General features: G+C 37.4%; 1 protein-coding gene across 1 annotated transcript; it reads right to left on the reverse strand.

Annotated features, from left to right (window-relative positions):
• Window positions 1-492: 492 nt before the first annotated feature.
• On the reverse strand, window positions 493-6,681 carry LOC108118112. The gene is made up of 2 exons (XM_017230662.2): window positions 5,438-6,681; window positions 493-1,394 (listed from the first exon to the last, which is right to left on the reverse strand). The coding sequence occupies exons 1-2, from the start codon at window positions 5,596-5,598 to the stop codon at window positions 773-775; spliced, it is 783 nt and encodes a 260-aa protein (XP_017086151.1). The 5' UTR covers window positions 5,599-6,681; the 3' UTR covers window positions 493-772.
• Window positions 6,682-15,903: the final 9,222 nt, after the last annotated feature.

The raw sequence follows: 15,903 nt of genomic DNA on the forward strand, positions 1-15,903 counted from the left end.
TTTATTCATTACACCCTCAGTTGCTCAGTTTTTACTACACCAGGTCTATCTTGGGCAGCCATGTTAAAGACCACAAATATTCAACTAGAGTTTTTAGTAGATAATAGCATTCGAGAGGGCTTAGTACAATGTTGTCATAGATTTTGATCCAACAAAGGAATGTATTTCTTCCGTTTTGTCCGTCAAATAGTTTTCCATCTAAAGAGTTACAAAATTAATAGCTGACCTCGTATTCATAGAGGGGTTCGCTTATATTAAAAACCTTGGCTAAAGACTTATATTGACTTAAATAATTTACATAGACAGAATGCCAAGAATGAATTTGAAAAAGATTTTTTTAAATTAATGAACAACTCGGTCTATGAGTGAAAATCCTGGACAGCTTTCCCGGAAAAATTACTTATAAAATTTAAAGGAAAAAGACTTGCGACTAGCGGCTGGGGAATTTCCAAGAAAGCGAAAAAACGAAACGAAGTTGGTTCCAAAGTTTATTGCTGCCAGCTGCTTCGAGGTCCGACGGGTAATGTTAATTCAATTAATTCTTTCTTTTCATCTATCCTTAAAACTAACAATAAAACTTAATCTACTGCTCTAACATTCCGGCCCCGTTGAAGGCCTCCGGCGCTTTAACCTCCTCATTAGGAGCGTTGCTTACTGGCAGCAATGCCAGCTTGTGGACGGCGCGCTCGATGATGCCGCCTGACGTCCGTACCTCCGCCACACGCACTCTTCCGTCCTCACCGACTGTTGTTGCCACCACGCGACCTGTAAGCTACCTTTGCGGGGGCATGTTGTCCTCGTGCACGAGCACCAGGCACCCGACCTCCAGATTGCGGCCCTCGACGCACCACTTGTTGCGATGCTGCATGCTGGCGATGTAGTCCTTGGACCAGCTGGCCCAAAACTGCTGCTTGAGATCGGACAGCATTCGCCACCGCCTCAAATATCCGCAACTGGCCTTGCTGGAGATTCCGCCTATGCCGGACTCTTGCGGCAGCGTGATCAGAGGCTGTCCGATAATTAGATGTCCTGGAGTCAGGGCCTCTCCGTCGTTGGGATCGTTGCCTGGCGACGCGATTGGTCGAGAAATGAGCAGCGCTTCTACCTCGACCAGGTGGGTGCTGAGCTCGTCCGCTGTCAGCTTGGCGTTGCCGACTCCTCGCAGCAGTCGGTGTTTGGCGGCCTTGACTGCTGCCTCCCACAGTCTTCCGAAGTGTGGTGACCTCGGCGGTATGAAATACCACTCGACGCCTTTCTGAGCCGCGTATCCTCTCAACTGTTCCTGAATGCGGTGAAACGCTGCGCTCAGATCCTTGAGCACGTTGCTCGCTCCCACGAAGTTCGTGGCGTTGTCGCTGTACATCTTCTGCGGCAGCCCTCTCCTCCCGACGAACCTTTTAAAAACAGATAAGAAGCTGTCAGTGGATAAATCTACAACGAGCTCAAGGTGAACAGCTTTTGACGAAAAACACACAAAAACGGCAACATAAGTCTTGATAGGAGGTTTACCGCGGATCTTTAGTGACACATAAAATGGTCCGCAAAAATCTACCCCGCAAACCAAAAAGGGGCGTACTAACTTGACCCTATCGGCTGGCAAATTGCCCATTATGTGACCCATTAGCACTGGTTTGTATTTGAAACAGTGGACACAGCTACGGACAACTTTCGTGCACGCTTCTCGCGCATTGATTAGCCATATCTGCTGTCTCGAAAGTGATACCATCACCTTGGCACCAGCATGGTAATGAGGACGATGCAGGTCTCGAAGAAATAGCGAAACAAATTCTGATTTTGAGGACAGTAATATTGGAAATTTGGCATCATACGGAATTTGTGCATTTAACAACCTTCCCCCAACTCGGATTAATTAAAGTGTTACGCCTTCTAGTTCGCTAGTGTTTAAGAAAGGATTTAGACGTTGAAGATGTGGGCTTAAAGTTTCAGATTTCTCTAGCTTGACATATTCTAAACCAAAATCAGCTCTTTGATATACTTGCACCATTCTTAGAAACGATAACTTCAGTTCGTTAGCAGAAATAACAATATCGCGATTATTTTTCTTCCCTTGAATAAACCGATTTACATATGCCATAATCCACAGGAGTTTATTGGATGACGAACATCTTCCAACAAGCTCAATGAAGACATTCGGTTGATTTGTTGTGACGGAACATATTGCCACGCTTTTCTTGTTCTCGGACAACTGTAACTCCGGTGAAACTTCAGTCTGATGAGAACGAGGCCACTCGTTAGGATGTCGGAGTAAAAATTCTGGTCCATTTTCCCATAGCGTTTATTTTAAACCCTCTATATCTGTTCCACGTGATACTAAATCGGCTGGTATCTTCCGTGGGCACATGCCGACAGACAACATTCTGTGAGAGCTCTTGAATTTCAGAAACTCTATTCGAAACAAATGTAGCTAGAGTGGACGGATCCCTCTTTAGCCAGTATAAAGTGACTTTGGAATCCGACCAGAAGTTGATGCTTTCAAACTCTAATTTGTTAAGCAGGGGAAATACTTGAGCCCATAATTTGTCAAGCAGATGCGCTGCACACAGCTCGAGCCTTGGAATCGATTTGGTTTTGAGGGGGGACACTCTCGACTTGGCGGTCAGCAGTCTTGACAAACTATTTGTCCCAGCCACGGTACGAATATAAATGCAACAGCCATAGGCGTGGCTCGATGCATCAGCAAATCCATGGATTTGAACACTGTCATAGGAAGAGAAACAAATATGTCGAGGAATGGATATCCGGTCAATTTCTAGTAAATTCTGTTTGAATTCATTCCAACTGGTATGTAAATTCATGGGAACCGATTCGTTCCAATCCAGTTTTTGTCGCCACAGTTCCTGAAGCAAGATTTTAGCTCTCGTGATCAGCGGGCACAGCAATCCCAAGGGATCAAACAATCGGGCTGTGACGGATAAAATGTTGCGTTTAGTTGGTGGTAGGGACTGAAACGAATCCTCCAAACTATAATGAAAGGCATCACTCTGAGGGTTCTATCTCATCCCAAGCGTTTTTACAGACTCGTAAGTGTTGAACATAAGCGATTTTTCTGATCCCTGGTTAGTCATCAAACTTGGGTGATTTGTTGCCCATTTGGCTAGCTGGAAACCCCCGAACTCTAACACCTTGGTCACTTCTTTGCGAATGACTTCCAACTCTTCTAAACTGTTTGCTCCTGTGAGCATATCGTCTACATAGAAGTCACTTGAAATTACCTCTGATGCGACAGGATGTGACTCAGAGTAAATTTTTGTCAGTTCAAAGAGGCAACGAATGGTTAAAAATGGAGCAGAGGCTGTTCCATAAGTGACAGTGTTGAGGCGATTGGTTTGGAGAGCTTGCGTCGACTTTTCCCTCCACACGATAAGTTGGAAATTTCTGTCTTCATTGGCAATGTTAACTTGCCTATACATCTTCGAGATATCAGCAGTCAAGGCATATTTGTTTAATTGAAATCTTGCCAAAATAGCGTAAAGCTCCCTCTGAATCGTTGCACCCACCATTAGAGTCTCATTTAATGAGATCAAGGTTGACGTTTTACTTGAAGCGTCAAAAACAAATCGCAACTTTGTGGTGCTACTATCAGGTCTCAGGACACATTAATGTGGAATGTAATAGTGTTGTCCTGGAGAAGGTGTTGGAAGCAGCGACATATGCCCAAGGTTAAGATACTCTATTATAAACTCTTGATACATGTCATGTAACTCGCGATTATTTGCAAGCTTGCGCTCCAACGCAAGAAATCTGCGCCTTGCCGTTTCGAAGGGTAAGCCTAAAACACTTGGATTTGTCTTAAATGGCAACTTTACCTCAAGACGGCCTGACGAAAGCCTGTGTACTGTTTTCTCAAAGTGCTGCTTGCAAGCAACTTGTTCAGCTGTATACACAGCCTTCGATCTCTCCGGGACGTGTTCCAATTCCCAAAAACGTTCTACAAGAGAGTCAAGAGAACTTTTATTTTCACTACCAGTGACGCTGCATACTTGAACACTATTCGATACGCGTTGAGTGTACTTTCCCGAAACAATCCATCCTAAGAAAGTTTTCTGGATTGAAGGACGTTCTGAACCCAATTTAATTTGGCCTACGCTGAGAAGTTCGAAAAAGGATTCTGCCCCAATTAGTAAGATTACTTTTGCAGGTTTGTGAAAACGAGGGTCTGCTAATTCAATATTTGCTGGAATTTTCCACTGTGCACGATTGACTTCGTTATCTGGTTGATATGATGAAATGGAGCTTAATACCCAAAAATCAGTAGCGGAACTATGAGCATTGACGCGAGAATGAATCGGCGCGTGGACTTCGTGCCGTACTACCGAGTCGTTCTCCCCAACAGTAGTGATATTCAAATAGGATTCTTTCCTGCTTAACCGCAAACGCTGTGCTAAGTCCTCGGCCATAAAGTTTATTTGAGACCCTGAGTCTAACAGAGCTCGTGCTAATTGAAACTGTCCAAATCTATCCCGTACCTTAACGACAGCCGTAGCAAGAATAACTTGGTCACTACTTGCAACATGACAAGAATGGGCTTGATTGGGATGATCAAATGCTACTGAAGGTGCTTGGGCTTGCGCTTGAGGAAGTGATCCCGAAGAAGTTGGTTGCTGCTCTACTCCGTATCTGTGAAAAAGTGGGTTATGAGGTTTGGAGCAAACGCGACACTTTACTGCTTTGCACTTCATGACTGGATGACCTGGATTCAGACAATAAATACACAACCGATTGTGTTTCGTAAAATCTAACCGTTGGATCACTGATAAAGCCATGAAAGGTTGACAACTGCCTAAACTATGGTTTGTCGCTGAGCAATATCGACATTTTGATTCAGGTCTGCGATCTGCTTGTGTGCATGAGAAGGACGATTTGGAATATCCTCTATTGGAACCTGTGAGGGTACGAATATTATTTTTTTATGAAAAATAAACAGAGAAGATAAACTCTAAAGGTAAACAAACCGTAGTTGATAGTTAGTAGACGATAGTTAGTAGTCGTATAAAAATAAGTCGATAACAGATCGCTGTTACAGCCCTTTAAAGCTGTTAAGGCAAACAATCTGGCAACCCCGTCTATCTGGCAATTTTGACAACCGAATTTCTTTGTTCTTTGTTCTTTTGCGATCAAAACGCCAAAGTTAAAAGTTGTCTATAACGCAAAATAAATAGTGAATATCACCAACGCGGAAATTGGGATAGCACCGAACACGGTACACCAGTGGGACTGAGAGCAGCAGCCGAACGTTGGCTGTGGATGAGCCCAGCCGTTCGACGCTGCACGTGTGTTGTGGTTGTGGCGAAAATGATTTCAGGAGAGCCGACTAATATGTCGCTAAATAGAGTAATAATAAAAGTGTTCTAGGAAGTGTTAGTAAGTAGAATTTAATTTTTATTATTTTTTTTCTGTAAATTATATTGGATCGTACCTAGACTCATCTTCTTTTCCTGTAGAGCATTGATAAGATTTTGGCAACATGTACATCAAAACTCCATAATCTAATTCGCATTTAACCTGATCACCCCAAAACATCCAGCGTTCTCGTCTACAGGCCTGCGGACTTCGAGGGATGGTTGCGTGAGTAAACATTGTGACTTGATCATGTAACAGTGGCTCTAGAGAAGAAAAAAAAATATGAATAGTCAGTCCATATCCAAATGATTGGATAGACGTTCTACCTTAACTCCTACTTTACATACATACAAATAATTCTTTATCTACGCATTTTTATATTACATTCCAATTTGTAAATTAAGCTAGATTAAACTCATTTTGTGGAATTAGGACCAATTAGGAGTAAGGGTTTAGGTTAATCATGAGTCTGAAGAAGAAGCAATTATGTTTTTGTATTGAATTTTTATATTGGAAATGAAGTAAATTTATAATTTTTATGGGCACCTGAGCTGATCGATTTCAATATAGATGGGTAAGGACAGCAGCAATTCGTTGTTGTTTCTTTACAGGAAGGGCGGGAAAAGCAGAAAAACCTCACCACCTTAGTTCTTCCAACAGCAAGGTTTCCTGTCTCGACTTCGTATCGTTCCAGAAGACTGTAGCCCCTTTCCTAACTCTGTCTACAAATTTTTATTGTGTGGCGGTGATGCTGATTAGGAAGTAACCGACCCCCTTGCCTCTTCCCTGAGCTAGGCCGTTCCCGTAGGCAGAGTATGCAACCAGTCGGTATCCACTACACCGTGTTCGTCACAAACCTTGGTTAGGCTTCCCTCTACTTTTGGTTGACTCTTCAGCAGCTGAATGTTGATATCGCCGATTCAACAGAGTCGCACAATCAGACCATGTCGGCAACGTATTATAATCTAGCTGTTCCTCAAATCTGGATTTTGTTGTGTGATCTACTTTGGACATTGCTATGTGAATAAAAATTGCGTTGTTTATTTCCTTTTCACTACCCAAGGACTTTAACGATGCGTAGAGGGCCGATATTTCATCTATAAGAGAGCTCAAGCCTGATGCAGAGGGTTTTGATACCTGCGGGAGGTCAAACAGCTGAGAAATCGTGTCAAAAAAGATCAAACATTTATTATCGTACACGTTTTTTAGACTAATCAATGCCTTCTCATAATTTAGATCCGAAATTTGAAAAGCTTTCACAGTACCTAATGCATCATCCTTTAGACATGTTAGCAAATGGTTAAATCTCTCTATGTTTGTTAGACATGGGTCGTTGTGAACTAAACTCTCAAAAAGACTTATAAAATTTTTGTAGTTGGAATGTTTTCCACTAAATTTCGGTAGATTTATTTTTGGTAACTGAGACGAATGACGATAACCACCTATATCACTCTGACTAAGTCTCTGAGGCTCGAATTCTCTCATCGCGGACCGATATAACGCTTTTGTAATTATGCACATCTCCTCAACAGACGCTCTTAAATCATTCGCTGGATTTAGTACATCGATATCTCCTTGGATATCCATCAATTTCTTGCAATATGTTTCGAGAAGTTGCATTCGGTATTCCATTTGAAACCTATCGAATGAAATGGTTTTTTCCTCGAATGACGTTCTCATACGTTGAATGTCACTCATCACCCTGCCGTGTTTTTGCATAGCCACTATTAGTTTAGCACTAGGCTTTGACGATGCTTCCTTTTCTTTTTCAGACATTTTAGGTTAATATAAATAAATAAAATATTCCAAGTAAAAACAGTCGCACACAAGGGTTAAATAAATTTATTTCCAAAATGCTCAAAATGCTTCCTTAATAAATTTCCAACAATATCTAAATTTTAAATTTTAAAAATTAAAAAATTTAATTCCTCCAAAAAAAATTTATTGGGTTGGATAAGGGTTATATGTGCACAGAAGCACCACCAAAATGCACAAAATATGTTTGTATGTGTGTTTGCCGTTTAACCAAAGCCGAAAAATGCACATATGTTGAATTTTATTTGACAAATAAATTGTCCAAACTATTTAAGTGGATCCTGTACTGGTTAAAGATGCCCACAAACACCGACAAAAAAAAGCCAACAATTGTATTAAAATTTTTCTCCAGGCCGAATCTTAGAATATACACCGAATTAATATCCAGGCAAATATGTACATATAAACATAAAACTGTGAGCAGGGCTTAAATTCACTGCCGAGTTTTGTAGGAACGGTTGCCTATATACAGTTTGAAAGCCACTGCCGCTGCAATTGGCGCTAAAAATTAACCGAGGTGTTGTTTTACATACATACATATGTACAGCAAAGAAGCCACTGACACTTATATATAGCAGACAAATAACTGCTCTGCAACTGCACAAAAGGGAATCGAAATTGGCGGCGAAACGCTGGTATGTTTGTACATATGTATGTAGATATAGCTGTACTTTTGCAGTTGCACCGTATGTATATACCGCACATAAAATTTTCAAATTTTCGCAGAATTTAAAACACCTTAAGTTTTGTTAAAAGCAGTTCACTTTTTTATTTTATTATTCGGAAGTTTGGGTATATTTGGGGTGTAATAATATTTCCAATATAAGTAGGTGCCAAGAATTAATACCATGTAAAATGCACGCATACACACATAAAGTGGAGTGCTCTCAAAAATTTTAATTTTTGGCACTGAATAACTGGTTGTTGTTAGGCATAATTTTCCTAGCACTTTCCTTCCGTATCCAACTGCTTTCGCCAACACTTCACTGCTTCGCCGAATTACACCAGCTAGAATTTTCGCCAACTAATTAAAAAAAAACTAAACAGGTTCCGAAACGACGAGGTGCACTTGTTTGCTTTTTCCGACGCGAAAATTAATAACAAAACTAGCCGTTGGGTCTGTGCGGGCGCCAATGAAAATCCGGGAGAGTTTTCCCGGAAAAATTACTTATAAAATTTAAAGGAAAAAGACTGGCGACAAGCGGCTGGGGAATTTCCAAGAAAGCGAAAAAAAAACAAAACGAAGATTGTTCCAAAGTTTATTACTGCCAGCTGCTTCGAGGTTCGATAGGTTAATGTTCTCCCGAGAGCAGCATACCATTTCGCATAGCCACGAACAGAAAAGCTTATCAGTTAGATCACAACAACTCGGCTATGCTCAAGCTTGAGTGCAACTGATAAGCTTTTGTACATTGGTTTAAGGTGATTTGTTTACATTTTGGCTGCATATATTCAATTAATTCTTTCTTTTCATCTTTCCTTAAAACTAACAATAAAACTTAATCTACTGCTCCAACAATGAGAAAACTATGGAAAATCCTGAAAAACGTGTAGAGGTTAAATTAGTAACTACATGGGAGTCTACAGATGTTCATAAACTCTGTCGGAAAAAACAATGTGCTAAAAATTTAATTTCAAAATTCAATTTTCATAGTGCAACTAAAATAAATGACGAGTTCTATGCCATCCAAATGAAAAAACTTTCTGTGGTATTTGACAAGCCAATGTATTTGGGTTTCGCTGTATTGGACTTATCAAAATGGAAAATGTATGATTTTCATTACCAATACATGAAACCCAAATTTCAAGAAAATGTAGTTTAAAATTTGTTGAAATCCAGGCCAATGCAAAACACGACACGTTTGATTTTATGGTTTTTATATTGTTAATTTAATATAGCTTTTATAGCTCGACTTATCTGTTTCGTTCTCAAATCAAAAAGAAAAAAAAGGGCAGAAAAACTAGAGATGGTAAGCTCATGTAGACATATCGAAACTCAAATATGAGAGAGTGCAACCATGCGATTATTTATCGCACAAGCTATGTTTATTTTGCACATCTTATTTAATAGGGATATTCTTACACACCTCCTCAAAATAAACAGAGATTATACTTTAATATAAACTAAATACAATGATTAAACTTCTATATTGATAAGTCGAGCACTCTGGGGAGTATTACAAAAATTAGTCCAACATTTGTTGCAAGGGGTTGGGGAAACCCAGAAAAAAACCCAGAAAAAAATTGAATGTATTACAATATTAACGTAGTAATTATTAATTAAATTAGGAAAATACAAAATATTAACTATTAATATCTCATATGTGAATAAAGTGAAATAAGCTGCATATAAAAGAAATAAGAAAACAAAAAAATATTCATTATTATTATTAATTTTTGAATGTATGAATATTATATATATATTCAAAGCAAGGAGATTTGTAATATACAAATCCAACTCCACATCAGTTAAGACCCATTTGATCTCTTAGTGCGATGAATCGGGGTCCAGGCAAGGGCTTCGTCAAAATATCTGCCAGTTGGTTTTCTGTAGGAAGATACTCAATAGTTATTAGTTTTTATTCAACTTGTTCCCTAGAAAAATGGTATTGAATATCAATATATTTCGTTCTCTTGTGGCATGTGGGATTATTAGCAATGCTTATACAACCTTGGTTGTCCTCGAAAATCTTTATAGGTTTATTACATTGCAATTTTATATTTTGCGCTAAAGACTTTAGCCACATAACCTCTCTTGTTGCCTCAAATAATGCCATATACTCGGCCTCAGTTGATGAAGCTGCAACAGAATTTTGTTTTTTTTGTATTCCAGCAAATAAGGCATGAATCGAACATTTTAAATGCATAACCAGTAGTACTCTTTCTATCGTTCTCGATACCAGCCCAATCTGTATCCACATACCCAGTAAAAACATTTGTGTAATTAACACTTTTTGTAAAACATAAGCTCAAATTGACAGTACCTTTCAGATATCTCATGACCCTTTTAAGACATTCCTTAATTCCTTATTATTCTTGACTGTATATCTACTTAATATACCAATGGCTGTACTTAAGTCAGGTCGGGTACATAGCATTATGTACATCAAACACCCAATGACCTCTCGACATGGTGCGTTATAAGTTTCATCTAGATTCAAGGCTTCATAATTTAGTTTATTCGGAAGTGGAGTGCCAACTGGATTACATTCATTCATACCAAATTTATTTAAGACTTTATTAATGTAAGCAGTTTGACTTAATTCAAGTTTACCTTCACATCTATTTATTTTTATACCAATAAAATATTTGATTTCCCCCAAGTCAGTCATTCTAAGTTTACCTTTTAAATAGTCCTTAAATCTGGACATCGTATCTAAATTTGAGGTGGCTATGACCAGATAATCCACATATAATAACAGATATATATTTTTATTTATATCTCCTTAATCAAGAAAATAAATGCAATGATCTACAGCACAACTCAAACTACCAACACCTGCAGCTGCTGTTACTATTTTCTCAAACGTATTATACCAACATCTGGCAGCTTGTTTAAGACCGTAAATTGATTTATTTAATTTACAGACTTTGTTGTTTTTACAATCTAGACCTTGGGAAAGGGACATATAAATTTCATCTTCTAAATGTCCATTTAAAAACGCCGTCTTTACATCCATTTGGTGTATCTTAAGATCGTATTGATTTGATAAGGCTAAAATAAAGCGGAAACTAGTTATCTTTGCTACTGGTGCAAAGGTTTCGTCATAATCAATCAAATATTGTTGTGAGTAACCACAAGCAACAAGTCTAGCTTTATATTTGATAGGGTTACCCGACTCATCTTTCTTTATTGTAAAAACCCATCTACAGTTTATAATGTTTTTATTATTAGGTTTCTCAACAAGATTCAAAGTTTCATTAATAAAATGAGCATCTAACTCTTCTTTAATCGCTTGTTCCCATTTTAGCCTGTCGTCTCTATCTTTTAAGTCATTGTAAGTATTGGGTATGTCATTAAAATTAGTTTGAGAATATAGCAAACAATTATTCAAAAGCTTATAAGGTACTAGTGGCTTATCTTTTATTCTTTCGCTTCTGCGAATTTCAAAATTTTGTTGTTTTTTTCTTATTTTTATTTTGGTCTTCAATATCCGTACTATCATTCGGGCTATTTTGATCAACATTTTCCATACTTTCTTTCTGGACTACCAAATTCATTACCCATACTCTCATTCTGGATACAACATTCATTATCCATACTCTCATTCTGGATACAACATTCATTATCCATACTCTCATTCTGGATACAACATTCATTATCCATACTATCATTCTGGATAACTGAACCATCAGCCCTAGACTCTATCATATTCACTTCATCCACAACCACATCTTTAGCAACAACAAATTTTCTGTCTCTCAGAGACCACAACTTGAACCCATTCGATTCATAGCCGACCAGAATACTTTTACTTGATTTTTCATCAAATTTCCTTTTTCTTGTTTTGTTATGGATGTATACTGTAGAGCCGAACACTTTTAAATACTTTAAAATTGGTTTTCTATTATGCCACAATTCGTAAGGGGTTTTTGTCTTGTCAGCCAACGCATTAGTTGGGCTTCTATTAATTAGGTAAGTAGCCGTTAGTACAGCTTCACCCCAAAAATATTTTTCCAATTTTGATCCACTTATCATGGATCGAGCCTTTTCTGTTATAGTCCTGATCATACGTTCGGCCACACCATTTAACTGTGGCGTATGCGGAACGGTAAAATGATAACTAATTCCCTTTTTTACACAATAACTACGCATTTCATTTGAAAGATATTCCCTACCATTATCAATATATAAATTTACGATTTTAAGGTTGAAATGATTTTCACTTTTTGCATCAAAATCCTTAAAAAAATAAAACACATCAGATTTATGTGACATTAAATATGTAACCGAATAATGAGTAAACTGATCAATAAATACAACATAATAGTTTTTACCATCTATTGTTGCTGCTGTAATCGGACCACAAACGTCAGAGTGTATTATAAACAAAGGTCTTTTGATATAATCTTTACTTTTAAATTTCGAAAATTGTAATCTAGTTTGTTTTCCATTGACACAAGCTTCACACACGTTATTATCAAAAGTAATATTATTTAATAAATTTATGTCCTCAAACATAGTATGTCTCTTTAGCTCTTCTAGTTTTCCTTTGCTAATATGTCCCAATCTCTCATGCCATAATTTAAACATATTACCATTATTTTGATTAGTACTGTAAGCCCGTTGACTTAATTTAAAATGTATCAAAGGAACATTATAAGAGTACATACCTTTAAAAACAGTTTCACCATTTTTAGAATCTTTAACACCTCCTGCCGAAAATACAATTTCCATGCCAGCATCTTGCATTTTCTTAACAGAAAGTAAATTCTGAGGTATATGCTCGCAGAACAATACATTCTCAAGGGTTATCTTTGATTGATAGTCTCTCTGGACTTCCATGATACCCTTAGCTGTTGCATGTATGTATTCATCACATTTGGCAATGGCGATTTCGATTGGTGGGTTCAACTCGGTGCAATTAATTAAGAGGTTTCTATCATTTACCATATGATCAGAAGCACCAGAATCCAAAATAAAGGAAGTACCGACCGAACTTGCATATGATTTGTTAATTTTTCTTTTCAGCATAAAGGCAAAACCATTATTTTCATGACCATTATTAAATTGTACATTAGCTGACTGTGCTTGTTTTGAAGCTTTTTAAACATGAAACAATCTTTTTTCATGTGACCAATTTTATTACAGTGATGTCATTTTATATTGGCTCTTTTATTGATATTATTTTTATTTTTATAGTTGTTTGAATTTATTTTATCATTTCTCACAGCATGTAACACTTTAAAACTTGTCTCTTTGCTTGCACTTCTTAGTTTTATTTCCTGGTCTAATAGTAGATTCTTTACAAATGCTAACGTTAGGTTCTCTTGAGACAAAGTCTCCACTGCAGTTATAATTCCGTCGTAGGAAGAAGGGAGAGTTAATAGAAGATGGGAAACTTTGTCCATTTCATCAATTTTGGCACCCGATGAAACAAGATCAGTAATTAGATCATCAAATATTTTAAAATGGTTCATTAGAAATGAATTAGGTTTAAACTTCAATGATAAAAGTTGCTTTCTAATTGAAAGCTGAGACGCCAAACTTTTGCGCTCATATATGTTGTCCAAATTTCGAAGAATTTCTTTTGCGGTGCACCCTGTTGTGGCGAAACTAAGAAAAGAATCGCCCAAAAATTCTATAATTAAACATTTGGCAACTCTTTCTGCTTTCTCCCACTGATCTGTTTCCGTAGTTGGTTTTTCATTTTCAATTACACAAAGAACATCATTTTCCGCCAATAAAGCTTTGACCTGGAATTTCCAAATTGCATAGTTTTTGCCATCAAAAGGCTTTATATTTCTTTTTGTTTTGTCCATTTTAATATTAAATTGAAACAATAGCTTGATGCCAAAATGCGAAATCAAATCAAACTGTATTCAAATAAACCAACTTAAAATTCAACACAGTTCCTAGAAAAACGTAATTCCTTGGAAATTCGATTCACTTTTCGGGTTGAAACACACACACACTTATGGAAGTCCCGGTTGTATTTCATGCGAAGACACACAGTTCCTAGAAAGTTCTTCACGCACAAGAACAGTATGTGTGTATAGAGTTATATCGCTATTTCACATGAATTGGTTTTTAAAACAATCGTTGTATTAAATTTCCGTAGTTTAATTATACCCGTTACTCGTAGAGTAAAAGGGTATACTAGATTCGTTGAAAAGTATGTAACAGATAGAGAGAAGCTTTTGCGACCCTATAAAGTATATATATATTCTTGATCAGGATCAATAGCGAAGTCGATTGAACCATGTCCGTCTGTCCGTCCGTCCGTCCGTCCGTCCGTCCGTCCGTCCGTCCGTCCGTATGAACGCTGAGATCTCAGGAACTATAGCAGATACAAAGTTGAGATTAAGCATGAAGATTATTGAGGTCCCGGGACAGCGCAAGTTTATTACAGCATCCTGCCACGCCCACTCTACCGCCCACAAATCGCAAAAAACTAAAATTGCAGAAATTTTGGGAACTATTGCAGCTAGAAAGTTGAAATTCAGAAAGTATATTCTTTAGCTGGCAGCGCATCTTATAGTGGTACTACTATCCGGCCACACCCACCCATACGCCCACAAGGCTCAAAAGACGGTTTTCGGATTTTCTAGAAAAGCTGATATCTCGGTAACTATAAGGGATAGAAAGTTCGGATTAAGCATGTAGGTTTCTATGATGCTCCTTATGCGAATTGTTTTTTTCCGATCAAGTCACGCCCACTCTAACGCCCACAAAACCCGAAAAACCAAAAATGCACGTATTAGGAGATGCTTCTGCAACTTCCCACGAAGTTGCATCCGGCCACGCCCACACTAACGCCCACAAAGCGCGGAAAACTGTGGCGTCTATAATGTTATTACTAATGCCTTGGTTTGACCTTGTATAACTTATTTCTGTTAATATCTATCGATTTACCAAAGATTTTTTAAATCGGAACATTATTTCGCTATTTATAAAGAAATTAAGTTATAAGGCCTCACATGGGCAGTGACGTCACTATAAGCATACTCAACATACTTCCTCTGACAATAGGTGGCGCATTGTGAATTTCCACTAGCAAAATAATATTTTAAAATTTTGTAAAACAGTAACGGGTATCTTATAGTCGCGGCACTCGACTATAGCGTTTCCTCTTGGTTTTGTATTGGTGACTGGGCCCATAACCTGTTGAAATCTAGCCCAATGCAAAACACGACACGTTTGATTTTATGGTTTTTATATTGTTAATTTAATATAGCTTTTATAGCTCGACTTATCTGTTTCGTTCTCAAATCAAAAAGAAAAAAAAGGGCAGAAAAACTAGAGATGGTAAGCTCATGTAGACATATCGAAACTCAAATATGAGAGAGAGTGCAACCATGCGATTAATATCATATAATTTATCTCATTTAATAGGGATATTCTTACAAAATAACATGGATACAGACTCATTTATCTATACTATAAAAACTGATGATTTTTATAAGGATATTCGTGGTGATATTGAATCAAAATTTGATACATCCGATTATTCAGATAGAAGAAGCGATTTATATAATTTTGAAAAAGTTAATAAAATGAGGTTAGGATATTTTAAATATGAGTTGAATGGAAAACTAATGAGTGAATTTATAGGTCTATGCTCCAAAGTTTATAGTTATAAAATAGATGAAGTTAAAAAACCTTATAATAAAGCAAAATGTGTGAGTTCCAGAAATTTAACTATAGATCATTATAAAAATGTATTACTCACTGGAACTCCACTATATGGTAGTAGGACAATGTTTAGATCAAGGGCACACAATATATCAACAAATAGGGTATATAAGAATGTGCTTTGTGCTAATGATAAGAAAAAAACGTAAACATAATGAAACAGAGTTTGCAATGTTAAATCACGATGATCATGGTACTCTATCAATAGAACATAAAAGGTTAATGAAAAAGGACATTGTGGATAGTATCAATTTCTTAGAACTTGAAAATATATTCTTAAGAGATATAATAAATGGGAGAAATACAGATGTCAATACATTAAATGAACTTAGAGATAAGCAAGTAAACATAGAACGAGAACTATTTTATAA

The sequence above is a fragment of the Drosophila eugracilis genome, unplaced genomic scaffold, assembly GCF_018153835.1.
Source record: "Drosophila eugracilis isolate 14026-0451.02 unplaced genomic scaffold, ASM1815383v1 contig_2029, whole genome shotgun sequence".
Classification (NCBI taxonomy): domain Eukaryota; kingdom Metazoa; phylum Arthropoda; class Insecta; order Diptera; family Drosophilidae; genus Drosophila; species Drosophila eugracilis.